General features: G+C 41.0%; 1 protein-coding gene across 2 annotated transcripts in view; it reads left to right on the top strand.

The window, feature by feature from the left end:
- The first annotated feature begins 438 nt into the window (after window positions 1-438).
- The window catches only part of nrg3b (neuregulin 3b), a 227,334-nt gene continuing 204,566 nt past the window's right edge, over window positions 439-23,206 (top strand). For both annotated transcript variants that reach the window (XM_082543324.1, XM_082543325.1), the window contains exon 1: window positions 439-2,092. In XM_082543324.1, coding sequence (XP_082399450.1) covers window positions 1,258-2,092 — 835 coding nt within the window. In that variant the 5' untranslated portion in view covers window positions 439-1,257. The remainder of the gene's footprint in view (window positions 2,093-23,206) is intronic.

Consider the following 23,206-nt stretch of genomic DNA (forward strand, 5'->3'; position numbering starts at 1 on the left):
CTCTCTCTTCCCCATCCTCTTTTCTACCCGTCTCCCTTTCTGCTGCTTGCACCACTGTGGGAATGCAGCGAAGGTAAACGAATCGTAAGGGGCTCCTGTTTTTTTTCTTCTTCTTTCTCTTCTCTCTCCTCCACCAAACACCGGATCTATTATCCCAGGGACGGACTGCAGTCAGACTGCTCTGGAGACACGCCGCTGTCATTCCGGGAAATCAGCGCGGGGTGGTCAGCGTATGGATTAGACCAGGATCAATTGGATTTAGCCCGCTTCTCAGGGCACCACCAACAGCAACACCGCCCCAGTCTCATTGGCAGATCACATCAGATCCCCTTCTGCCCTGCCTCGTTTCAGTTTCGGTGGCTTTCACCGGCTTGGATTATCGACAGCTGGAGCGACCGAAAGGGTGGCCGTTCCTAAGGGCTGTGAGGGGCAAAGTTGGAGCAGCCTACAAAGACATTGCAAGTGGGAAAGGGAGCCCATTAGTAGGCTGCACATAAGCTACGGGCTCTAATGTAAAGTAAACTCCGATGAGACCCAAGAGTAGAGTGATTTGAAGAATTTGTCTTTTGCCGACCTTATTCGGCCGATAATCATCCAGCTGAGTGGAGAAGGGTGCTGCCTTTAGCCCAGGTTGTTGGTCTGCGCACGAACACACACGCGTATGGATTTACAGCTCCAATCTGAAGCTCGCCACGCAACGGATCGATATCTTTCGTTTTTTTGCGTCGGCTTTTTAACAAGGGAGTGAAGCATCCTGGGATTTATCATCGCTTCGTTAGCGCTAAACTACAGTGAGGCGCCCTCCCCCGACCCCCCTCCCTCTTCCCCGCCTCTCTCTCTCTCTCTCTCTCTCTCACCTGTCCATAACCTGTGTGCTTGTGTGTATATTCTTGTGCATTTCTGTGTCTGTGTGAGTTTATGTGGTTTGTTGTCCGACAGAGGGAGTGTAGGTTATATTGCTCGTGTATGCATTTGAGTGCCGTGCCAGCTTTTAATTAGTAAGCCTACACCTAGTACGTGACTGAGTAACTTAGGCTATCTCGTGTCTGCTCTGCTTGTGGGTGCTTGTGCATTAGTACGTGTTTTATGTTGCTGCATGAAGGCATATAGACCAGGTATTGTGTGGGTACTATTTACTTAAGATGCACAGCATTTCTTCTGCACCACTTGTCCTTCCTCTTACATGCCATTGTGTAATTTGGCCACCTGTTTGACCTTCCCAGTACCTTAAAAGAGACAAAAAAAACCTCCAGCAGGATGAGCGATCGTTCTGGTGCAAGTACTCTAGCAGCCATGACGCTGGAGGAACCAGGGGCAGAACAGGCATCTCCTCGAGCCCCAGGCCCTCTCCGCTGTGGCCCCTGTGCCGTGTGGCCTCGCCAGCAGACCTGGCTCTGTGCCGTGCCCCTAGTCATGGGCTTTGTGGGACTGGGACTCAGTCTTATGCTGCTAAAATGGATTGTGGTGGGATCCGTCCAAGACTATGTCCCCACTGATCTAGTGGATCCTAAAGGTAGCATTGGACAGGATCCTATATTTCTCTCTAAACCCAGTGCCATGCCCAAGGGGCCTGACATTTCCACTGCCACCAGTACTTTAGCAGCCTCTACGACAGCAATGGTGTCAACTACCACGCCACTAGCTGCAGACGGTACCGCCCCAGCGCCAAGAACTAGATCAGGGCCTCCAGCTAATCACTCGGCCAATGGCAGCACTGCCAATGGAGATGGCAACAGTGCCCCACACCTTCATAACCGTGCTGGCACCCGCGTTAGCGGGACTGTTACCACTTCTGCTACTCGTGCCACCCGACTCACTCCACCATCCAGCGGTAGGGAGGTCACCCCTCGAAGTAATGTGAGAAAGGGAAACAGCAATGGACGTAATGGAGCTGTCAACTCCAAGCCAGGGCAGACTTCTCCTACCGTCACCACTACCACATCTGTTACAACTACAGCTACACTGAAGGCCACTGCTAAGGTACAGCCGACCACCTCTCAACCGCCAGTCCCTGTCAAGCCCACGTCACGCTGGAATCATGGACGCCCAGGCAAGGGCCCGGCCACACGCCCACACCACCGCTTCCGGACGCGTAAGTTCACTTTTTGAATTTATGGAATTGTATAAGTGAGTACTGCTGTGTGAGGTTATGCGTGTGAGTCTCCCGATGAGTGTACCACAAGAGCTTCTTTTTTCTCTGGGCCTTTATAACAGGAAGGATGGTATTTGACTACAGTAACGAGTTATCATCTCTACCTGTGTGCCTTGGTAAAGAAAACCTATTTCGTCTGATATGCTTTGTTGTAACTCATGGGCTGAGAATATAATTTTTTTCCCTTCGATATCCACATGGAAAGTGGATACTCTAGCAGCTTAACATTAATCATATTCATTAGCACAGGCAGATATCCGAGGATATTCTCAGTATTTTCACCCCTCTTGTCTTTATCTTTCACTTGTGCATTAATCCGATATGAATCTTACCTCCGGAGGAGGTTTTTCTTTTTTTCACACAGTGGTTTAAGCACCGTTAAAGACAGAGCTCCATTTCGTAGAATTTATTTTGTTTTGTCTGCTAGAGTTGGGATGTTAAAGCTTTTTGATGGATGCTGTGACCGAGGACAGCATATTTGTGTTATGAAAACAAATAACAGGAGCGGGTGAGGTGTGGAAGCAGGAGAAAGGTTAGCTCTCACCTCTTGTCTAGAGGAATCAGTTATAACAAGGCCACACATCCCATTTAGATGAGAGGATACTGAGAGCAGAATGCCGCAGGTACAGCTTTAACACTGCAGGGAGGCAAGGAGGAGGAGATACTAATAAAAAAAGAGACTGAGAGGGGGAAATATGATGGGTACAGGGATGAGAATGACGTTTGCGAGGACAAGTGGAAATATATGTGGTAGGAAATGGATTAAAAGATGAGAAATGCTTTGAAAACAACATAAAGTTGAAGAGGATGGCGAAGGAAGGAAGTGAATGCGGGAAGCACAACAAAGCAGGAAATTGAAGAGTAGGAGTTGTGAGAAGAGAGAGATGGCAGATGGAGAGGGCTAAGTGAGGGAAAGGCTATAGGGAGATAGGGTTTAAAGCAGGGGAGCTGTGAATTTTGCATATTTTGCATTGTGTAAAGAAAGAAGGCTTCGTGATCAATTCCACAAGGGACATGTTCTGAACTTCACACAGATTTTCTTTTTTTTATGTGGGTGGAGCATGATGTGTGTGTAATCATTAGAACTGGGTATGACTACGTAAAATGTAACTTTTTTTTTCAACTCACTGATGTTGGGAGCATTTTGGGATTTCAGTAGGGGTCTTTCATTTTAGTGCCCTATTCTGGCTCAGTTGCATTTTCACTTCCGATAACTGGACTCACCATTAGAGTATTTTTGGATAGCTTCCTGTTCTTTTTTCAACCTACTTCTCCAGAGGGCAGTGACAAAGTATCACGATGACAACATGAACCTTCATTTCTCAACATTTCTGCTATGGCTCATATGTTTGGACAGCAGTTCCGGATGACTACAAGTTATTTCTTATCTCCGTGTTCGTCGCCGGACACGTCAGTGGCTAATACTCCACTGACAGTGATTAAGTGATATATTTTTCTTTAGCTTAGGGCAACATATTTCCTGCATAGCTGTTTGGAAATTGGATGTTAAACCACCTTTTTAAAACAAAAAAACCCCTGCTGTGCTACCTTTCTCATTTTCCCAAATATGGGCGCTGTGGTAAACCTGTTTGGCCAGAAAACAGCTGTGGCATGAGGAATAGCATAAAGACAGTCTTCTGACTTCTCCTGCAGAATAATCCACTGCTCCACAGTCAATTATATCACTCCACAAAGAGCTGCCAAACAGCTGAAAGCTGCCAAAGTGGGCAACCCCCTTGTGTGAACATCAGGAAGCAGCCGTTTGTACTCTATTGTATAAAAGGGCGCAGGCTTCACAAGCTAGAGCATACTTAGTAAAGCTGCCTTCCATTAATAGAAGCTTTGAAATGTAAACGTAATTTTCACTGGTGGCTGATGCTGTTTTATTTGGTGTTGTTTTTTTTATAGAAGTTTCTAGCCCACTTGTTGACATCATGCAGAGTGGGCTGACATTTTGGCCCACTTGTTGAATCCTTTAGTAAAGCCTGCAGGTGGCACTTCACTGGCACCAAAACACAACTCTACGGGGCTTATTGAGCTTGAAAGCAACAAGTATGGATTTTGGCTAATGTTTTAGGAATCTCTGTGATACAAAATAATAATGCAAACTATAACCTTGAACAACAAATCCAGGTTACAAACTTTAAGCCCTTGTCGTGTTTCTCAAAATCACTTGTGAGAGTTTAGAAAGCTCTTTGGTAGTAGTTCACAATGCCAGAAATAGTGTTATTTGAAATAAAAATATGTTGCGCTTCTACAGTGAGTAATGCCATTTTAACAGCCAGGTACTTCACCAGAAAATCTTACAGCTAGATTTATCAAACCATGACAGCAGCTGATCATTGTCAGAGCATCTACAAATTCAAAAGTGATTTTCTCCTAAAACAAAACTTGAATGAAGCCTGTGTGAAAAATGACAGCTTGTAGCCCATGATCAGCCAATCAGAAATCCACTATCGTGATTCATTCTTTTCAAGTTTGAGTACATTACAATTTAAACCGTACGAATAGCATCTGTCTCATAGTATAGTTCTGTCCACACAACAAAATCATGGGGAAGACAACTTTACAGTTGTCCAGATGACGGCCACTGATACTCTCCAGAAGGAGGGAAAAATGCAGAAGGTGAAAAGACTGGCTGTTCTCTGAGTGCCATATCAAAGCTTTCTGTATTCATGGATAGTTGACTGGACGGGAAAAGTGTGGTGGGAAGAGGTGCACAAGTAACGTGGATGACTACAATCTTGATTTTCTTGATTGTGACGAAAAGTTGATTCCAGAACTTGACAGGGAGTGCACTGAGGCTTGTGCTGTTGCATTCCTAATATCTTATCACTTCTGAACCAGTGATGTCAGCAGTTTTTTACTTGGAGTGAGGAGAAAAAGAACCCAACTGTTGCTCATTGGTCCAAAAGTCCTCTTTTCAGATTAAAGTAAATGTTGTATTCCATTTAGAAATCAAAGTCTGAGGCATCTCGAGGAAAAGCAGTCAGCCTCATAAGCCAGGGATTTGAAGTCCAGTGTGAAGTTTCCACAGTCTGTGATCATTCGGTGTGCCATGTCTTGGTGTTGGTTAGTCCATTATGTTTTATTAAGTCCAAAATCAACCCAGACATCTACCAGGAGGTTTTACCTGGTGACGGGCTTCACGGAGATGCTGATTTCCTTTGCCAGCAGGGCTAAGTACCTGCCCACAGTGCCAAAACTACTACCAAATGGTTTGCTCACCATGTGTCGACATAACTCTGCTTGACTGGCTAGCCAAATCACCTGACCTGAACCTATTAGAGAGTCTGTTAAACAATGATGAGAAATACCCAACCTCTCACCAACTTAAGATACTGATTTTTTTTTATCTTCATGATTTATAAGCTATATGCATCTAAATTAAAGCAATAAATGTTTGAAATATCCGATATCACATTTTCAGAATAAATGAATGTAAAAAATGTGAAAATTTCCTATTTCAATGACATTATGGAGGAAATGAAGTTCATATGGACTTCTTAGTGTCACAGTATTGCCAATATATGTGCATATTTATGTGTTTATATCTATATACTTTGAAATGTCAAAGTAAATCTGTGTAAGTTTAACTCAAACATCTGTAACCCTCAGGATAGACACCAGGAATGTACAGCTTAGTTCTCAGTGTCTATTTCAACCACTGTTGATGCTTATTCTGTCAAGTCAAGGCTGCACTCAGTGTTGAAAAGCTTCTTGTTGCTACGTTATTCTGCTATGCATCGTCTCCTGCGGTGTTGCTTTGGGCTCAAATATTGAAGCATTTTATTTACTGGATATCACTTGCATTCTCACAACCCTTCTGCTAATTACATTTAATTTCATAACCTGCTCAGTCTTTATGTGCTTTATTTTTCTCAAAACCCCAACAAAAAAGGAAAACATCGCCTCTTCTAAGGCTCAGTTGTATCACGCTTGCTATAGGAGCCTTTAGTTGTGCAGTACAACATAAGAACACGCAGGGAAATTCTTGGCAGGTGATAAAATGCCCTGTAAACCGTGACTTCAGATAAAAGGGATTTCATTTTTTAAGTTGTTATAATGTACAGTCTTTGGTTTCAAGTTGACGACATATAGGAGGTAGGTTTTCCAAAGCATTTTTCTCCCTCTACTTCACTACCACTTGCTACGTTTGGTGAAGATCTAAACGAATCTCTGTGTCCTGGAAGACAGAAAATCTTTGTCTGTTGAGGATAATGACATATTTTACCTAGTCCTTTTGTATTCCTTTCTCCTCCCTTTCCCCCCCATCTCCCTCTCTCCCCGTGGTTATTGTGTCCGCTCTCTGTGTCATTGTATTCCACCATCTATTTTTGCTTTGCTTTTGTGCTTTCTGTCCCCCTTTTACTTTAGCTCCTTAGCTCATATCCATGAGTAGTCGCTGAACTGCCGATACGTACTCGTGAACACAAAGGAAACCGTGAAGCATGTGTGTGCCCGTACGCATGAATCCCTCGTCTGTTTTTCTCTATGTGAGGTTATGTATGCAGCTCCACTCTCTACATACAAGCAGGGATATAACAGGCAAATGGAGCAGTGCACAATGAATGTCTGTTGGGCAACCATGAGACTCTGTGTTGGCTCGGGGCCCATGCGTCTCTCGCCTCATTTGTAAGAAATCTTCAGTAAAGTGTGGTTGTAATTCCGTCCACATCTCACTAGCCTGATTACAGACCTGTGAATCACCAGCCACATTCAAATTTTGCTTCTTTTTTTTTTTGCAAGCGACTCAAAGGTCTCTCTTGCTCTTTATTGCAATCAATGGCTATTTCCTCATTTAGAGAAAGAGCAGAGTCAGTCAGCGCCTTTATATGTGGGAAGTGTCCCAGTTTGCATCAGCACTTTTTACATTTTGGGGAACATGATCAAAGTGTGTTAAAGCTAGAAATTGAGCCATCAAGGCAGTTGTAACTCAATTGGCTAAAAAAACAGCTATTAAATCAAAACAGCTGAGCACTGAAGGCATAAAAAACCCAAAATGTCTTGTTGTTATTATTCCCTATAGGTTTAAATGATCAGCCTGGCTCCCTTGTCACTTAAGGGAATGGAATTTTACTTAGTCCTTCATCTTGAAGCTGCTTGTTTTTTTTCCTGTATGCAATTAACAGATTTTTTGAGCTTGTTAACACATATCTTACGAAATAATTTGGCATAAAAAGCTCTGATCATGATAAATGACAATCTGGACGTTTTTATTTTTAGCAGCCTCGACAGATTCATTGTTACCTGGAAATGTCATTAAACAGATGGGCATCTCAGTTACAGTGACGGGCCCCAGCCAAATAAATACACACGCAAAAAGCTTAATAAGAAGTAAATGTCAACACAAATTTAAAGCCTTTAAAGACTTCAATGGTCTTGAATGTGATAGATATGCTCCGTCCATACACTTGCTCAAAATCATTAAGGTTTAGTCCCCAATCAGCCTTAACCATCCTGCGATCGAAGCTTATTTCAAAAAGGGGGTCGTGCCTTTGCTCTTGTTTCGCCAAGACTCTGTAATGATCTCCTGAATGACCTCAGACAAGAATCAAAGGCTGGGATTGTCTTTAAATCTGAACTAAAGATTTGCGTTTTTTGGTCAGGCTTTTGGAATCAGTTGATCTCTGGAACTATTTGGAGAGTAGGTTGGTGGTGCCATGCTGTTTTATGTGAACAGTGTGTTTTAGGAACGTTTTTATTTTAGATTTATTCAACTTTTACTTTTCATGTATTGTTCTTATCATTGATTTATTGTAAAGCGCTTTGGTTTTAAATGTAGGGTCTTTAAATTTGCACCTTGAGGTGACTGTTTCTGTGATTTGGGGCTGTAAAAATACAATTGAACTGAAAATGTGCCATTCAAATAAACTGTACTTACTTCATTTGAGTCAGAATAACATCACAATATGATTTTAGGGTTAAAAGCGAGCCAGTTACAGTACCTCACAGATGTAGGAACAATAAAAAAGAGACCATAACCGTAAATGATTTGTTTTCTCTGATGTTACTGAAAAAAAAAGTAGTAGAAAGGTTTTTTGACATGCAAGCCCTGATTTTTCTGCTGTTGTTTGTTTGTTTGTTTGTTTCTGTTGCTTCCTGACTATACACGAAGCCTGCACAAAGTATTACTGTAGGACAAGTGATGCGTGTAAGGGGGATTAAAAACAAAGATATAAATCCAGTTTGCCTCTCTCTCGCTCTCTCCAGGGAGGTCAGGCTCAGATTTGCCAGGCTGCCTCTGAGGCCCCTCTGTCTCTCCCGAGACATGCTCTGCTTGTTCGCTGAGGGCGGCCCAAGCAAGGCTGCCTCTGCACAGTGTGTGCAGCTGCACCGATTTACAAATACCTTCCTAGTTGGAAGGCAGGCTTATATGGCCCCAGCTTCTATCATTTGAGGCTGAAAGTCATTAAGTTACATTTTAGTCTAGCTAGTTGGCTTCAGAAGAGCAACATGATGGTCCCATTTAAGGTAGAGATATTTTGATGTTGTTAAAGTGAATGCTAGTTAGCTTTTTGAAAGCTTTGTTTAGCACAGCTGTATACCAAACACTTATTTAGATGCTTAATTGCTTAAAATGAGCGAGGAGCTGTTTCTGTATCCATAGATTGTTTGTGTGAACGGTAAGATGACACAAATAGAAATTATTCATATTTGCACTGCTATAGAAGGCATTAGGAAAGGCCATGCACTCAGACATACTGCACTACCTATAATTCTTCTGACACTGTACCAAATGGCTTCCATTAGTGTTTCTAACATACAAACAACTGTACACCTACAATATCAAAACAACAACCTTTTATTAATTTTTTTATCAAGTTCATAAAGCAGAGATCTTAAAAAATATCAGGGAGTTATGAATTTAGAATTACCTGGTTTCATCAGACAGTAGAAGATGTGTGCAGTATTGTGCAGTGGTGGCCCTGAACATCTAGCAGAGACACTTGACACTGATGGGCACCAATAACAAAGCAGAAAGAAAAGCCTGCAGACACATTATCCTAGAGTGACAGCCCAGTGAATGTTTGAAATTTTGTGGGAATTGATCCCATGCCCTTTCCATTGCTGGTGCTCTGCTCTATTCACTGAACCTCAAAGAATCAATAAGGAAGAGGGCAGGAGAGCGAGCCTCGAGTAAGGATGGCTAGGAGAGAGGAAGAGAGGAAGAATGAACGATGGCATGAGGAGAGAAATGGGGTATGTTGGATACAAAAGAGAAAAATTAAAAAATTAAAATTTATTGGCGCAAAAACTGTCAAAAACTTCAAGAGCAGGCCCCAGAAGTGAGGATCCAGATACAAGTTAAAAGCACAGAGACATCACACTTAACTGAATGGGCCTCAGCCAGACATTTTACATATCTCAGACCACCATTCTAGCCGTTCTATTATTATCTCTCATTTTTATGCAGATTGCCCTGAAGGTATTATCCGCATTTGAATTTTACAAGTATTTCATTTCTGTCCTGTCACCGCAATGTCTGCATGGTTTGTTCTATACTGAACTGAATCAGCAAGCAATGCAAATCAGTCAAAGTTATCAGTGTATCAGTGTATTATTGTATACAGTACACATACATTTTATGCATATGTGTGTGGGAAGCTGTATTGGTTTTTTTGTTATGTAGATAAATGGGAAAGGCATGCACTATACCAACTTCTGGTAAGATTGTGCAACTCTTTGAGTTGATTCTGGCATTCAAGAAAAATGGCCAGTATTTCAGATTCACACAGCAAATCCAGCATGTCCAAATTAACACTGTCGGATTTGATTTCAACACTATTAAAGTGTCTATATGGGTCCACACCAGAGAGTGTTAATTTAACTCTTTTTGGAGAGTTGGTACGTTAACTCTGATTTAGTGTTAAACACCAAATCTGTCTGGAGTTGATAATTTAACACTTGGTGTTAAGAGTTTATATATTAACTCTCAAAGAGTATTTTAGTTTAACTATGTAAGAGTTATCTTCTAATTCATTCTAAAAAGCGGGAATTTTACTGTTCTGAACTTCTAGAAATTTCTTTTGGAAATAAACATTTACTAAAAAGATGCAATGGTTTTTGAAAAACATTTATTCTGAACTGTGCACCACAATTTCAAAACATTTTCTGAAAGATGTAACAGTGTACATGTTCTCACTTTCATTAGAATTTTGTTTATCAAAAGGTCTGACATGGTAAATGCAAATAACAGCATTCTCATCACTTATTATACAATATGCATGTCCTTCATTCATCCCTTTGTGGAACTTCAACGCACTTCTGCCCCCCCCGTATTCCATCTTCACAAGCATATCCTGTGCGGAGATTGAATAAAAATTAGTTGACACTAATTAATGGCACAAATAATCCAGTAAACAACTGCAGCACAGTAAAAAAAAAAGGAATCCTCTTTGAGCCATTACTTGTGTAAAGTATTTTCCCAAAAGACAAGGACACAGGCAACAGGTAATACTGAACTAAATGTAAAACCTCAACCTTTTTCATTTTTACCTAAACCGTGTGCACAAAACTCTGGAGGGATCTATGCTAACGTAGAATCCAGTCAGGACGTCAGCTACTGCTGTTTGCTCGTTTTTTGTTTTTTTTTAATGGGCGATCGTTTTCAGGCTTCAAGTAGCACCATTATACCAACATTTCACATTCTAGACATTGTTTTAGGTGTATTTGACCAAAAGTTTGACTGAAAATTCACATGCAAGCTTTTTTTCAAGGCTGTGGTATTTGCCCGCAAACAACACCTTTCAGCTAGCTAAAACAGAATATTATGCTATCAGCGAGCAACATGGCTAATGCCTTCCACACAGCTTTGTCTCAACTCCAAAGAGCCACAGAAGTAAAAGCTCATAATAATAATTGAAACAATCTTTGAAAAAATGACTTACCAAGCATGGCAAACAACTCGAATATGTAGAGCAAAATGTTCTGAAACGGCTTCACTTCAGCTTCGATTGGAGCCGTGCTGGGGGCGGAGTCTGTGAATTTACTCTATTGGTGTCATAGCCCCTGTAGGAGTTCAGAGTTAAGAGGTCAAGAGTTAATGTTTCCATTGTAACACCTCCAGATTTGACAGAGAAACACTCATTTTTAACACTCGATTTTAACTACTATCATTTTGCACCTCAGAGTTACATTAAAAGAATGTGACTCTGCTTAGAGTAAAATTAACTCTACTTTTGCAAGGAGACTATTAACACCAAAACATTTAACACTTTTGAATTTGCTGTGCACCTTCTAAGTAAAAATAACAAAAGTTCTTTCTTTTCAAATAGGGAGGAATCGAGGAATTTTGATGTTTGCATTTGTTATGTTGTAGAAAATTGAAACTTTTGAGATTTTCTGTATGAAACAAAAATGTCAAAATTGAGAAAACAATGGTCAATTTATCAAGCTGGATTGTGGATTGCTGCTAGCCTCTAGAGGCCGACTGACAGAAGATATTAAAGACGTGCCAATAGTGATATTTGGTGATATAAAAATCTGATATTCGTCTGTATCAGTGGGTATTTTTTCTCTAAACTGGTTTTTGTGATATTTCAAACACTTGTGTTGCTAACAGCGAAGCTTCAAACTGCACTGTGGTGGACAAACTATGTAATATCAACACTCATAAGATACTTGAAGGGTGTTTCTTCAGGGCCAACTTTTTTAATGTTTATCAAATGTCATAAATACCAGCATTAGTATAGATCAGCAAATATCTAATCAGTCTTCTTCTGAGGGCTACCTGGAGCTCTCATAGGAGCAGAGGCAGGGAACACCCTGGACAGATAACCATTCAGTCAGATTCACACCTACAGTCAATTTAGAATCACCAGATAACCAGACTACCCAAGGAGAACCCACACAGACACAGGGAGAACCTGCAAACTCCACACAGAATGGCGTCAGAGTGGATTTGCATCCAGGACCTTCTTGCTGTGAGGCAGCATTGCTAACCACCACAGCACTGTGCCACAAATAGAAAATATCAGCTGATGATATCAACCCAACTGATCAATCGGCAGCTTCTATTAGTGTCGGCTTTTGAGAACATTCTAGAAAAAGAGATAGCATTGATGGTTAAATATGAGCCTAACTGCAACAATGTCCCCGACCCTAACCTTAAGCTCCCGGAACCTAAATTATACATGACTTTCGTGCTGGTGGTAAAAGGTCAGTGATTCCTGAGGGAATGTGGCTCGAGACGGGTATCTCACTCCCTGTCAATCTTGCTATACAGGCAAGACCTTAAAGAGACAGAAAAGTTTTTAAAAAATGTCTGAAGAGAAGCAAAAAAAATCTCTTTATACTCTTTTGATTTTTCCGTTTGTTTGTTTTGCTTTGTTTTTTTATTCAGCTGCCCTGAAATGTGACTCATCAATCAGCCATTTCTGTCTGGGTACAAGTATATTTGCAGTGTGTCACTGCAGTCATCCATATCCTGTTTATCCACTGAGGAGAAACCTTTCTACTTTAAGTACTGAACGAAGCCATCTTAGTGGCTGTGTGATCACTGTGTGATTCATGTGGACAAAATGTCCACTGAGAGATAGCTGCGAGGAGTAGCATTATATTCAGGGAGGTGAAATATTAATATATCCAAAGAATACCATGTGGAATGTGTATTGCCGGGAAATGTGCATAACTGATGAAGATTCCCTTTTATAAAGCACTTCACCTGCCCTGTGCTTGATCCTATTATGGCAAAAACATGTGAAGGATGTAAGTGCATGGACTTTAGCTTCAATAGGCTGCTATTCAGGGTCAATGGCATCAATATTCATAAGTGCCCTGGATGCAAACACAGGAAAACTTTAGGATTTAGCTTGTTTTTGCTCTTTGTTTTTTAATAATTGTGGCAATATCTCTCCCCACAGAGGAAGTTGTTATTAATATTTCCACAGAGAAATAAAGGTATTCTTAGCCTAAGGGATAGAATAATCCTTATGAAAAGTAAACAGTGGACATTATTGTCTCTGACCATGCGTCTCCCACTTTATATCCTTTCAAATTGAAAGAAATAAGTAGTGGAGGCAGCTTTAAAGGCTTGGTTTAGTGACGGTGGTGATATGCATGACCTTAGGGAATGCTCATTAAGGCTCAGTTCAATCACCAGCTGTCAAATGCAAGTCTAACACAGTGGGTACTCACTTACTCACTTATGTCTGCTTCTAATTCTCAAAAAAACCCCATCATTCATTCACGCATTCATTCATTCATTCAGTTAGTTATTCGCTCATCGATGCAAAGAGTTACCCAGTTACTTCCCTATAGCTCGAGGGGCTCTGAGCTATAGGAGCGTGTGTGGATGTGGAAGTTCAGAGAGCATTACAGTCCATCATATCTGATCTGAGACTGTTAGATCCCAATATTGAATTACAGACCCTGTGGGGTCTCTGGTTCTGTTATCAATTTGCAAACAAAAGAGGCAGAAAAGAAGGGAAGTGGGGCCTCGACGCGTTGGCGGTGATGGTGGCTTTGAGGCAGGTTTTGGTGGGATGCGATGAATCTAATAACGTCCAATTTTTGTCTGCCAGGGGACTGTAAGTGGCAGTGCCATTTGTGATTTAGGTTAGCTAGGTTAGTTCTTCCCTAGTCTGTTAGATAAATGGATTCCATTCTGGATAAATTACAGCTGTAGTGGTTGCATAAAACCTTCATTAACTATTATGAAAAACATTTTTACGGCCTACAAATCCTCTAAAGCTGCATGAGGGGTTATAAAAGGAGAACACTGTGAGTAAGACATACGATAGCATGCTTGTGGATTGTATTAATGTTTACATTTATTTTTTTAAATAGATAATTAATTAAAAAAAATAAAAAAGAAAGAAAAAATAATTTGCAACTCCTTTGTTAATTTCCAACTAGCACTAATCTTGTTGGTATAAACATAAACCCCCTGCTGTAAAGTAGACAGCGTTTCATCATTTCCTCCAAAGTTATCTGTATCTAGACCTCAGCTGTTTCAGCACAGAGATATGTTTAAATCACGATTTTGAACGGAGGCGTGTGCAGCATGTAGAACATGATTTCTCACTTCCTGGTTCGCACATAGCATCTGGGTACATGACGAGCCTGCAGGAGAGTGTGGATTGCGGAGGTTGCAGCAGTCAGATTGATTCACTGCAATGTGTGGCCTGCTGCCACCCCCAGTGACGGGAAACGTGCCATGATGCCCTGGTTGAGATGGAGAGGGTTGTTTTGGCGTGTGGAGGTGTAGGTGAAGATGGAGGTCACCTCTTGCTCTCTCATCCTCTCTCGCCTCCCTCCCACTATCATTCAAGCCTCTAAACTTAGTTTCTCCTTTCTTTCTTTCTTTCTTTCTTTGAAATTCTCATCCTTCTGTCCTCTATTTTAAGTCACGCCTCTCTCTTCTGTCTCCTTTCTTCTTTGCAGGCTTTCTTTCCCTTTTTTTTCCAGTCACCTCACATCACTGATAATATGACTACCAGCCAATAAGAGCTCTTATCTGAGGAGTGTACCGGAAGAGATAAGGGTATCATTCATCATTCCATATTAGCTGCTGTCGCCACTTCCTCCAGAAGAATTCCCAAGGAAATTATGACAAGAAATCGAGCCTATTTCATCGCTGATATCTGCTGTGCTCAAAATAGGACCCTGAATTTCTTTAGTTGTTCATATTGTGCTAAACCTTTAAGCTGCACAGGTGTAGCAGCCATTGCTTTCCATAACAGCTCAGTTCCTTATGCAATCATTTCCATTCACGTCTTTTTGCACCTTGCCGCAAATGTGAAATGGGATTACAAATAGATTATCCAATTCATCTGTTATTTTGTGAGGCATTACATAATGGTGATATGTAAAGGCCCCAAATGGCACAAGGGGTGGAATTACCAAATTCTTCCAACAATCAAATTACTGCACAAATAGAGATATTTTCACAAAGAAATACTACCTTCATACTCCAGGAGTTTATACATCGATTTTCCTCCCTTAAAAAGCCTTTAAAGATGAAAGGAAATCCTCTCCGTGCTGTCTTCTCACTAGATTTTTTTAAGCATGACTATAACAGAGTGTCAGATAATGTCCTGAAAATTAAAAACACATGCCCTGACAATAGGATTTTTCCAGACGCAGAGCTGCTGCAGTCGTTGAGTCTCTCCTACACAAACCTGACCTAGACATTGAGGTTCAAATGGCCTCTTTTCTATTTAAAACCTTCCAAAGACTTTGCTGTCACAACGAAGGTCCTGTTTCAAGTCTCGTGAAATTATTTTCAGCAACTTTTTGTGCATTCATCAAATGGATGAGATGTTGTGTAGAAGAAGCTGTCTTGATAGCATGCTCTGCTCGCCTTTGAGAAGCTACAAAATATTCAACATTCTGCTGCAAGACTTCTGATCAAAACTAAAACCAGACGGCGCATCGTGCTAATTGAAGTGGAGCAGCACTGTGTTTTGAAGAGCACTGGCTCCATGTATCGTTTGGGCATATCTTTAAAGTACTTCTCATTGTACACAAAGCTTTAAGAGGCTGAGGACCAGCCTGCATGGAAGAGTCTGTGTTGTTTTATGTTTGTCCACAAGTCAGTCTGATCCTTCGCTGCGTTAGATCTTAAAAACTAGGAAAAAGAAAGAAAGAAAACTAGGCTTTCAGATTCCAAACAGTGGAATACCATTTCTGAAGATATTAAGGAGGCTACTTCAGTCGAGCGCTTTAAAGGACGTCCCTTTCAATAACGTTTCGTCTTGTCTTTTTTTATTTAGTATTATGTTGCTCATACAAAATTTAGATCGTGTCTCTTTTTAGCTCGGCCATTTTCCTGCCTTACGGTTTCAAGCCTGATATGTGTAAATTGATTGAAAAATTATTAATGAAAAGATCTGTGCAGGAATGTACATTTAACGTGGCCTCAAAGACTAAGCAAAATCTTGTTTAAGTATTTGCACAACCCATTGTTCAGTATACAGTGAAAAATGACCTAATGCTCCTTGTGAAACTACAGCAGATGTCATTATTTTCAAACACAGTGTCAGAAGCCCCAGGTGTGCCGATCATGTCAGTGATGAATAGTGAGGGATGGAGCCCGAGTGGAGAGGGAGATGGGATCAACTAAGGTCCTCTCATGTTATTTTCCTGGGGGCGTACACAGCTTGTTTCATGCGGTAATCCATGCATGGTAAAACCTTATCCATGGGGATAATGTCAACTCTCTCCCAAAGATAACAAGACAAAAGCCCTAGCGTAGCGATCACTCCAGAGTGTGTTCCGTATTCCCCTAATCTGCCATCTTACGTGGTTCCGTTCCATGGATTTGTTGCCCGAGCCTGCCGATTAAACATAACAATAAACACTCACACTCTTTGGACTGTGGATCTTTGCTCAGTTGCTTTTTTATCTAAAAAAAAAAAGGTGTTCTGAAATGATATTTATTTCATTTAAATTGTGTCAAGCACCCTTTTCTGCTTGAGTAAACACAATTGCAAATCCGTGATTGACCCACAAAGGCTTTCATGGAAACGGTGCGTAGTCAGCGGAGGTGCTGTTATTGTAATGCACATCAATAAAATCAATGGGGAGTAAATACATTTATCACACGTCACACTTGCCAGTATTAAATTGGATGAAGTGTTTTTGTTACTCACTGCACTTGTGTGCGTTTGATTACTCAACTGGAGAGTTACTGGAGAGTTTCTGCTGTTCTCCCGGTTTAATTGGAAGAACCGGCTGTCAGTTATCTTCTGTAGGAACGTGTGCGAGAGCGACTTACCTGTTCGGTGCGTGCTTTTTGTGTGCGTGTGTGTAGTGCTTCGGTTCTTCAGCTGTACAGTGTAAGGATCAAAAGATCATAAAAGGACATTTGGCAGTGGTGTAGTTCATACTCAAAGTGGCCTAAGAGATCCAAGGTTTAAGTACGCTGAATCTTCACCAGACTGAAAGAGCATCCATCACATTCACACCCTATCCGTCAGACAACTCAATGAATTATATATTGAAAGTTCGCCTCCGAACATCCAGGCAGAGACATCTTTCTCTCTGTCTCTCCCTTCCATCTGATGTGCAGCATTGAATCATTGATAGGACATCCACAACAACAGTGCTCCTTCCTATAAAACACCTGTCACAGTCGGCCTGAAAGGAATACAGCCACAGTGAGATGTGGAGCCTGTTTTGATCTCTTGAATAGCAAAAGTTGTGCATATTGAGCCTTTCATAATTTTAAGGTTGTTCTGTTTACTGCTGTGCTTGGGAGGTGAGATTTTCACTGTTGTCGACTGCTAAGTCAGTGCAAACAAACCAGCCAGCAGCAGAGACAAGTAACATAAATTCCCATCGTTATAATTCCATGACAGAGCATGTGAGCGACATGCAAAGACTTTTCCGTGCTCCGATGTGTCTTCTGCTCTAATGCATCCATGGAACCATTAATGGAACGGAATGAAGAGCTCGGTGCAAGTGAGACAGCGCCGTTGTTGGCACTAATATGCACTCCTCTCTCAGTCATCAAGTATACTCTTTGATCCCAGCTGGAGTCAGGGATGCTTGAGGGATATGACGGAATATTTTATTGCAGTTGTGGGAAAGCAGTTGGTGAGGTTGCCTCAGTCCAGCGGCTTCACCCTATCCCCTTCATAATAACTTAAGCTTTAAAGCCTCAGCTGGGTACCCAAGTGACTATTTTGCATGTTGTTACTCCTAAACCGTCTGTTTTACAGAATTTGTGGAGTGTGTGTGTGTGTCTCAAATAAGGGTGGCATGGGACCGCTGGATGCTGTGAGGGTTAGTGAAGATGGGACTGACACTCCATCCAGAAAGAGTCTGTGGCATTAGAGAGAATAATGAAGATTAAGCTGAGATCGGGTAGTGGGAAGATTGGAGGGTCAGTGTGCAAAGATCAATGTTTGGAGGGAAGTTAAGATAGATGGAGGTGAGGCCAGACAGATTTCCTGTTTCTCAGAAGTGGAAACCGTCTTGATTAAAATAACCCACATTTCTCTGAGTGGCCATGTTAGCGCTCCATCAGATAAGAAAGCACAAGGCATAATTCATGGGCTTCTTCTTGGCAGAGGATTTGGGATTGTTTTAAGTTGTCCGATTTTTGCACCACAAACAGTGAAGTCTTTTGGTACTATCTATACGATGTGCTTTTTATTGCTAACTTGCAAAGTCTTTGGGTTTCAGTGAGCATGATGGATGCTGATAACTACTTCTTTACAAACTCTTACCTGCTATTTTGCACAATTCCCTCTTTCCACAAGCTTGTCACCAGTGCACACATGAAGCAAAGCACCCTGTGTTATTGTATGTAATAATAACCAAGCCTGTGCTTTTGTGTTGGGTCACATCCAGGGTGAGGCCATCAAACACTGGCCAGAAGTCAGAAAATACTGCACTTGTTCTTTGGTAATCCACAACAGCTGGTGTGTGTGTATGTGTGTTTGAGTGCGTGTGTATGTGTGCGTACGTGATGGATTTCGTGTGTGCCCACATGTGCAAGTGTGTATGTGCTGCGACAGAATGAGGAAAGCTGGGCCAGATGGGTCCAGCTGCGGATCTGGTGGCCTAGATAAAGACTAGATGGGTGCCACCACCTTCATGAGATGCCAGCAGAACATTTAGAGTAGGTGTTAAAAGCTTGAAGGCTTTGATGGACCAAAAATCCAGCCGAGAGAGCACTCATTACGACCTGCCTTTTTTTAAGTCGTTAATGAAGACTCTTAAACTGACCTGCTGACTTTGGCATCGGCATCCATTTAAGGTTAAAATATTAATTATGCCATTGATGCATCAGACTTGCACTTACTTACTCAGCTGTAGTAAAAGTTAATTAATTTTGGCTATCTATTAAATTTCTCAGAATGATGAATTGAAATAATGAGGGAAGTATTTCCAGTATCAAGTAATTTGTCAACTTTACAAAATAAAAAATAGATAAAAAATGAATTAGAAAATTAATAAAATTTAAAAATATATGTCAATTTGTATCTGCTCGCTGTAAATTGCTAAAACTGTTCATTCAATTAGTTAATAACAAATTAAATAATTGATTTATCAACTTCTAATATTGATCTAAATAATAATAATAATAATAATGATAATGATAATAAGCAAAAAACACACGTTTTACTTGATATTAAAAAACTATAAATATTCAGCCATTATTCATCAGCTTGTCAGGTATTGAACTTTTTAACTCTTCAAAGTGTGGAAAAAATCCCATCACCATTGTCCTTAAGTTCAAAATTGGTCAGTTGGCGCTTGCAGCCTGTAGCGGCCATTTCAGAAAACCTTAGCGCACTGCCCACTCCCACTCAAACACTTAAATGGCCATTATGAAAGGAGTGGTGGAGAGGCAGGAGGTGTGGCAGTCAGCCTCTGTCCTTTTCCAGGGGAACTCTAGGACAGAGAGAGCCTTCACCAGCACCCCGGGGAGAGCGAAGACAGATTAATGCAGAGGCTTTAATATTTCAGATGAAAACGTATTACTGCTCTCCTGCTCCTCCCCTGTCCTATCCCCCCATCCCACCCCACCCTCCCTCTCTCTCTCTCTCCTCCCCTCTTTCCCTCTCTCTGTCGCTCTCTGGCTAGGAGTAGGCCGGAATTTTGCTGGCTCTCTCACCCTTTCTTTCTTTCCCTATGTCTTCCTGTCTGGCTAGCAGCATGAATGTGTTTTCTAGAGGTAGCTTCCCCTGTCCAAAAGCCACTCTATCGACTCATTGTCAGAGGAAGTGGAAGATCAGCAAGCGACTAATCTAAATGAATCCCTGAGTTCTTTTTCCCCTCCTTTTTTTTTCTTATGCGGGAGAGCCGCACACATGCACTGAGAGTTATCGACCAGATGGCTACTGTCTTCAAACGTCAGAAAAATCCATTTTTAATCTGATTCTCTGACGTCTATCCTGGATAAAGATCGCAACATATCATATATTACGCCATGCATAGGTTTTCAACATGCCTGTCGGAAAGTAAATCCACCCTAAGAAGATTAAAACGGACAAACCACATGTATCTGATCAGCTGTGAGTAGTGAACTAGTAAAACTGTAGTAACTTAAGTAATAGAACAGTTGAACAACATTTTGCAGTACCTTCTGGCAGTTCATCTGCATGTATGTTGTTGTTTTCTGTAGTTAACCATTGAAACTACAAATAATTTTGGTCTATGAAGGAACAATGATAAGTCCAGGCATTGGTTCATGCTCACACAATGATGTCATCATAGGTAAATCCCCAGAAATGATTTTAAACAAAAGTATTATAAGCACTGAATATGCTCCTTTCTACTTTCCCCCACAAATAGTGGGGTACTTCAGTTATTTCCTTTCATGTATACTAAAGTGAACAAGTTGGCAATTTTGTAGTAAGCTGTAGTGAGTGGCATTTTCTGCCAGAATGTGACTTTTTCTTTTTTGTTTGGAGTGGGGGGTCAGGGGTGCTGTGATGAAAAGTAGGGCTGTTCTCAAAGTATTCTACATCACAAAGAAATGAACAATACACGTCCAAGCTCAAGCGCATCCCCAGGCCACCTCCAGAAAGCAAAATGCCAGCAGATTAATTTGCTGCTGGACGTAAGCTGTGATAGAGCAGGTCAGTAGTTCTACTGGTGAAATCTAGCATAAGATTCTTCAGCTACGGTAGGAAAACAGTCCCACAGAAAGCTTATGCCTGAGCAACACACTACTGCCAACACAGGAAACTAATGTAAATGATGCATCTGCACTTCAGTATTTTGAATGAAAATTCTTAAAGACACTGAGTTGCCCTATAGGACACACACACACAGACACACACATTTTATTTTTGCATCTTTTGGCACAACCACTATGCTTAAATTGCTTCTGATCCCTGCACATGAAGGCTTGGTTTGATGTTGTTGCAGGTTAATCCGTGTTGAGCTGTTTCAAAACAGCATATCAATAAGTTAGATGCTTACTGCCTGGGTCATCCTGTTCAAAGTACAATCTCCATAATTATTTCACGTCACTGGATGCCATTAACCAGCCACCCCAATATATAGCATGTGCAGGTCAGGGTCACCATGACAACATGACATGCAGAGCAATCCAGACCTGCTTTTCTGCTGCAGGTTCTTAGGATTTAGCGTAGCCTCTGGTGCCACTGGGAGACGTATTCCCTGCAGAGTGTCTTGGGTCAGACCCTTTGTGTCTCCTCTCGGCTCAGTAAATCTCCAAAGGGAGAGGTTACATGTGTCCAGACTAAACCTATGCCTTCAGTGCTGTTAAAATATGGAGCTTGTGCTGGCAGGTTCACATTGTGCTTGTTTTGTTTTTTTCCTATGGTTTTCAGCTGATGTGTACTGTTAAAGATGTCATTCTTTACTTCCTCTCTCAGGGCCCAAATCCTGTTCCTCCTCACTTCTAGAGATTCACATGTCACACGCACAAAAGAACACATGTTCACACATAGGCACACGGAGAGACACATGGTCACACTCTCATTATACCCACTCTCAGATGCATTGTTTTTCTCTCTGTTCCTCCCGCCATTTGTCTTCCCCATTCTCTCCATTTCCCTCTCTCTCCCACACACACACACATAGACACACACACCTATGTGATTCATCTCCTGGGAGCCCTCCTGCCTTCTTCTAAGCCAAACAGTCTGCTAATGTGCTGATGTGTTTGATGCACACACACACACACCCCTTCCCCTTGTTTCCCCTTATTACTCCCTTTTCTTCCCCCGTATCACTTTTTCACAGCTCTCTCCCTGGCCCTATCTCTGTGAATACACAAGCCATGCACGTGCAAACACATATTATGGGAAAGTAATGAAGATACTTTAACCAGTGTCAAGAAACTGAGTGCAAAGCAAAGTCCTCCAGGTTTTAATTTTCCCACCTGCTAAAAACGCATCAATAAATACTGAAAACACATCTGCATTACCAACTCGTACTCTCTCTCATGAAACATACACTGATTCATAATGCATTTAACAAAAATAAATGAATAAAAAATAAGTAGAAAAATTAATAAAATCATATATCATTTTTTTGGCGAAGACAAAAAAAGGTTTGGGTAATGACAAGAAAACCATCTTGAAATTCCGGTTGATAATTTCAGATTATTCCAGATAATAATTCGGCACAAACAAATCTCAATATCATGATTATTAGCAGCAGTAGCATCAGCATCATACATCAGAAAGCATTTAATGCATTTTTTTAAGTGTTTATTTCTTCATTCTGCTCCGATTTTCTATATGTCAATATAGTTGCTGCTGTAAAACACAGAATTTACCATCATTTAGTTGCGAATGCGAGTTTTATTTTCTGAATGCTCAAACATAAACAGTGATTATTGATCATTGAGTTGATTATTGAATCAGTTAGTTCAAACTCTGTCTTTAACATTTTTTTAACTAAAAATATATATTTAAAAAGCTACAACCTCTGTAAGGTTATCTTATCTTATTAAGTCAATTATTTTTGCATTATATCTCATAAAGGACTTTCTCACCTGCATAAAGGCATGTATGTTTTCAGTCATACGTTCAGGAGGATTCAAAATGATTTATTTATTCAAAATGATAATTATTTAGCATTGTGACAGTTCTGTCCTGTTGTTTTGGTTTGGACTGCTTCATAGTATAAAATAAAATTTGAATGAATCTATGCTGTAAGTCACATTTTTATATTTCCGGTATCACTTGCATGAGGTTGATTTGTGGGTACGAGTCAAATGTCTCAACAACTACTCAATAATTTAGTATTTAGCTCACAGCCTCACTGCACCACAAGCATGGCTGTAGAATCTTCCCATTGTTGCATTTCTCTTTTCTTTTTTACTGCTCTTCCTCTTTTATTAACATCAACTTTTTTTCTGCTGTCTCTATTCTCGTTGCTGTTTTGGTTGGTTTAGCCATTTTGCGTGGACAGTGTCATCTTTAATACTAGTGCCGTGGCTGGCAGTAATGGCATGTCGTTGCTAGCGAATTTCTGCTCTGATCTGCAGCCGTGTTGTGATGTTTCTTTCAAAATTCAAAAGTTGGTGTGTCCAGTCGGGGGAGCTGTCCGGTGCTGAAAGAGGTAACGTAGGTTTTTAGAGGTCAGCGAGAGTCAGCAGAAGACAGGGTGCAGCTC

The sequence above is a fragment of the Aulonocara stuartgranti genome (assembly GCF_965226115.1).
Source record: "Aulonocara stuartgranti genome assembly, chromosome: 8".
NCBI classification, from domain to species: domain Eukaryota; kingdom Metazoa; phylum Chordata; class Actinopteri; order Cichliformes; family Cichlidae; genus Aulonocara; species Aulonocara stuartgranti.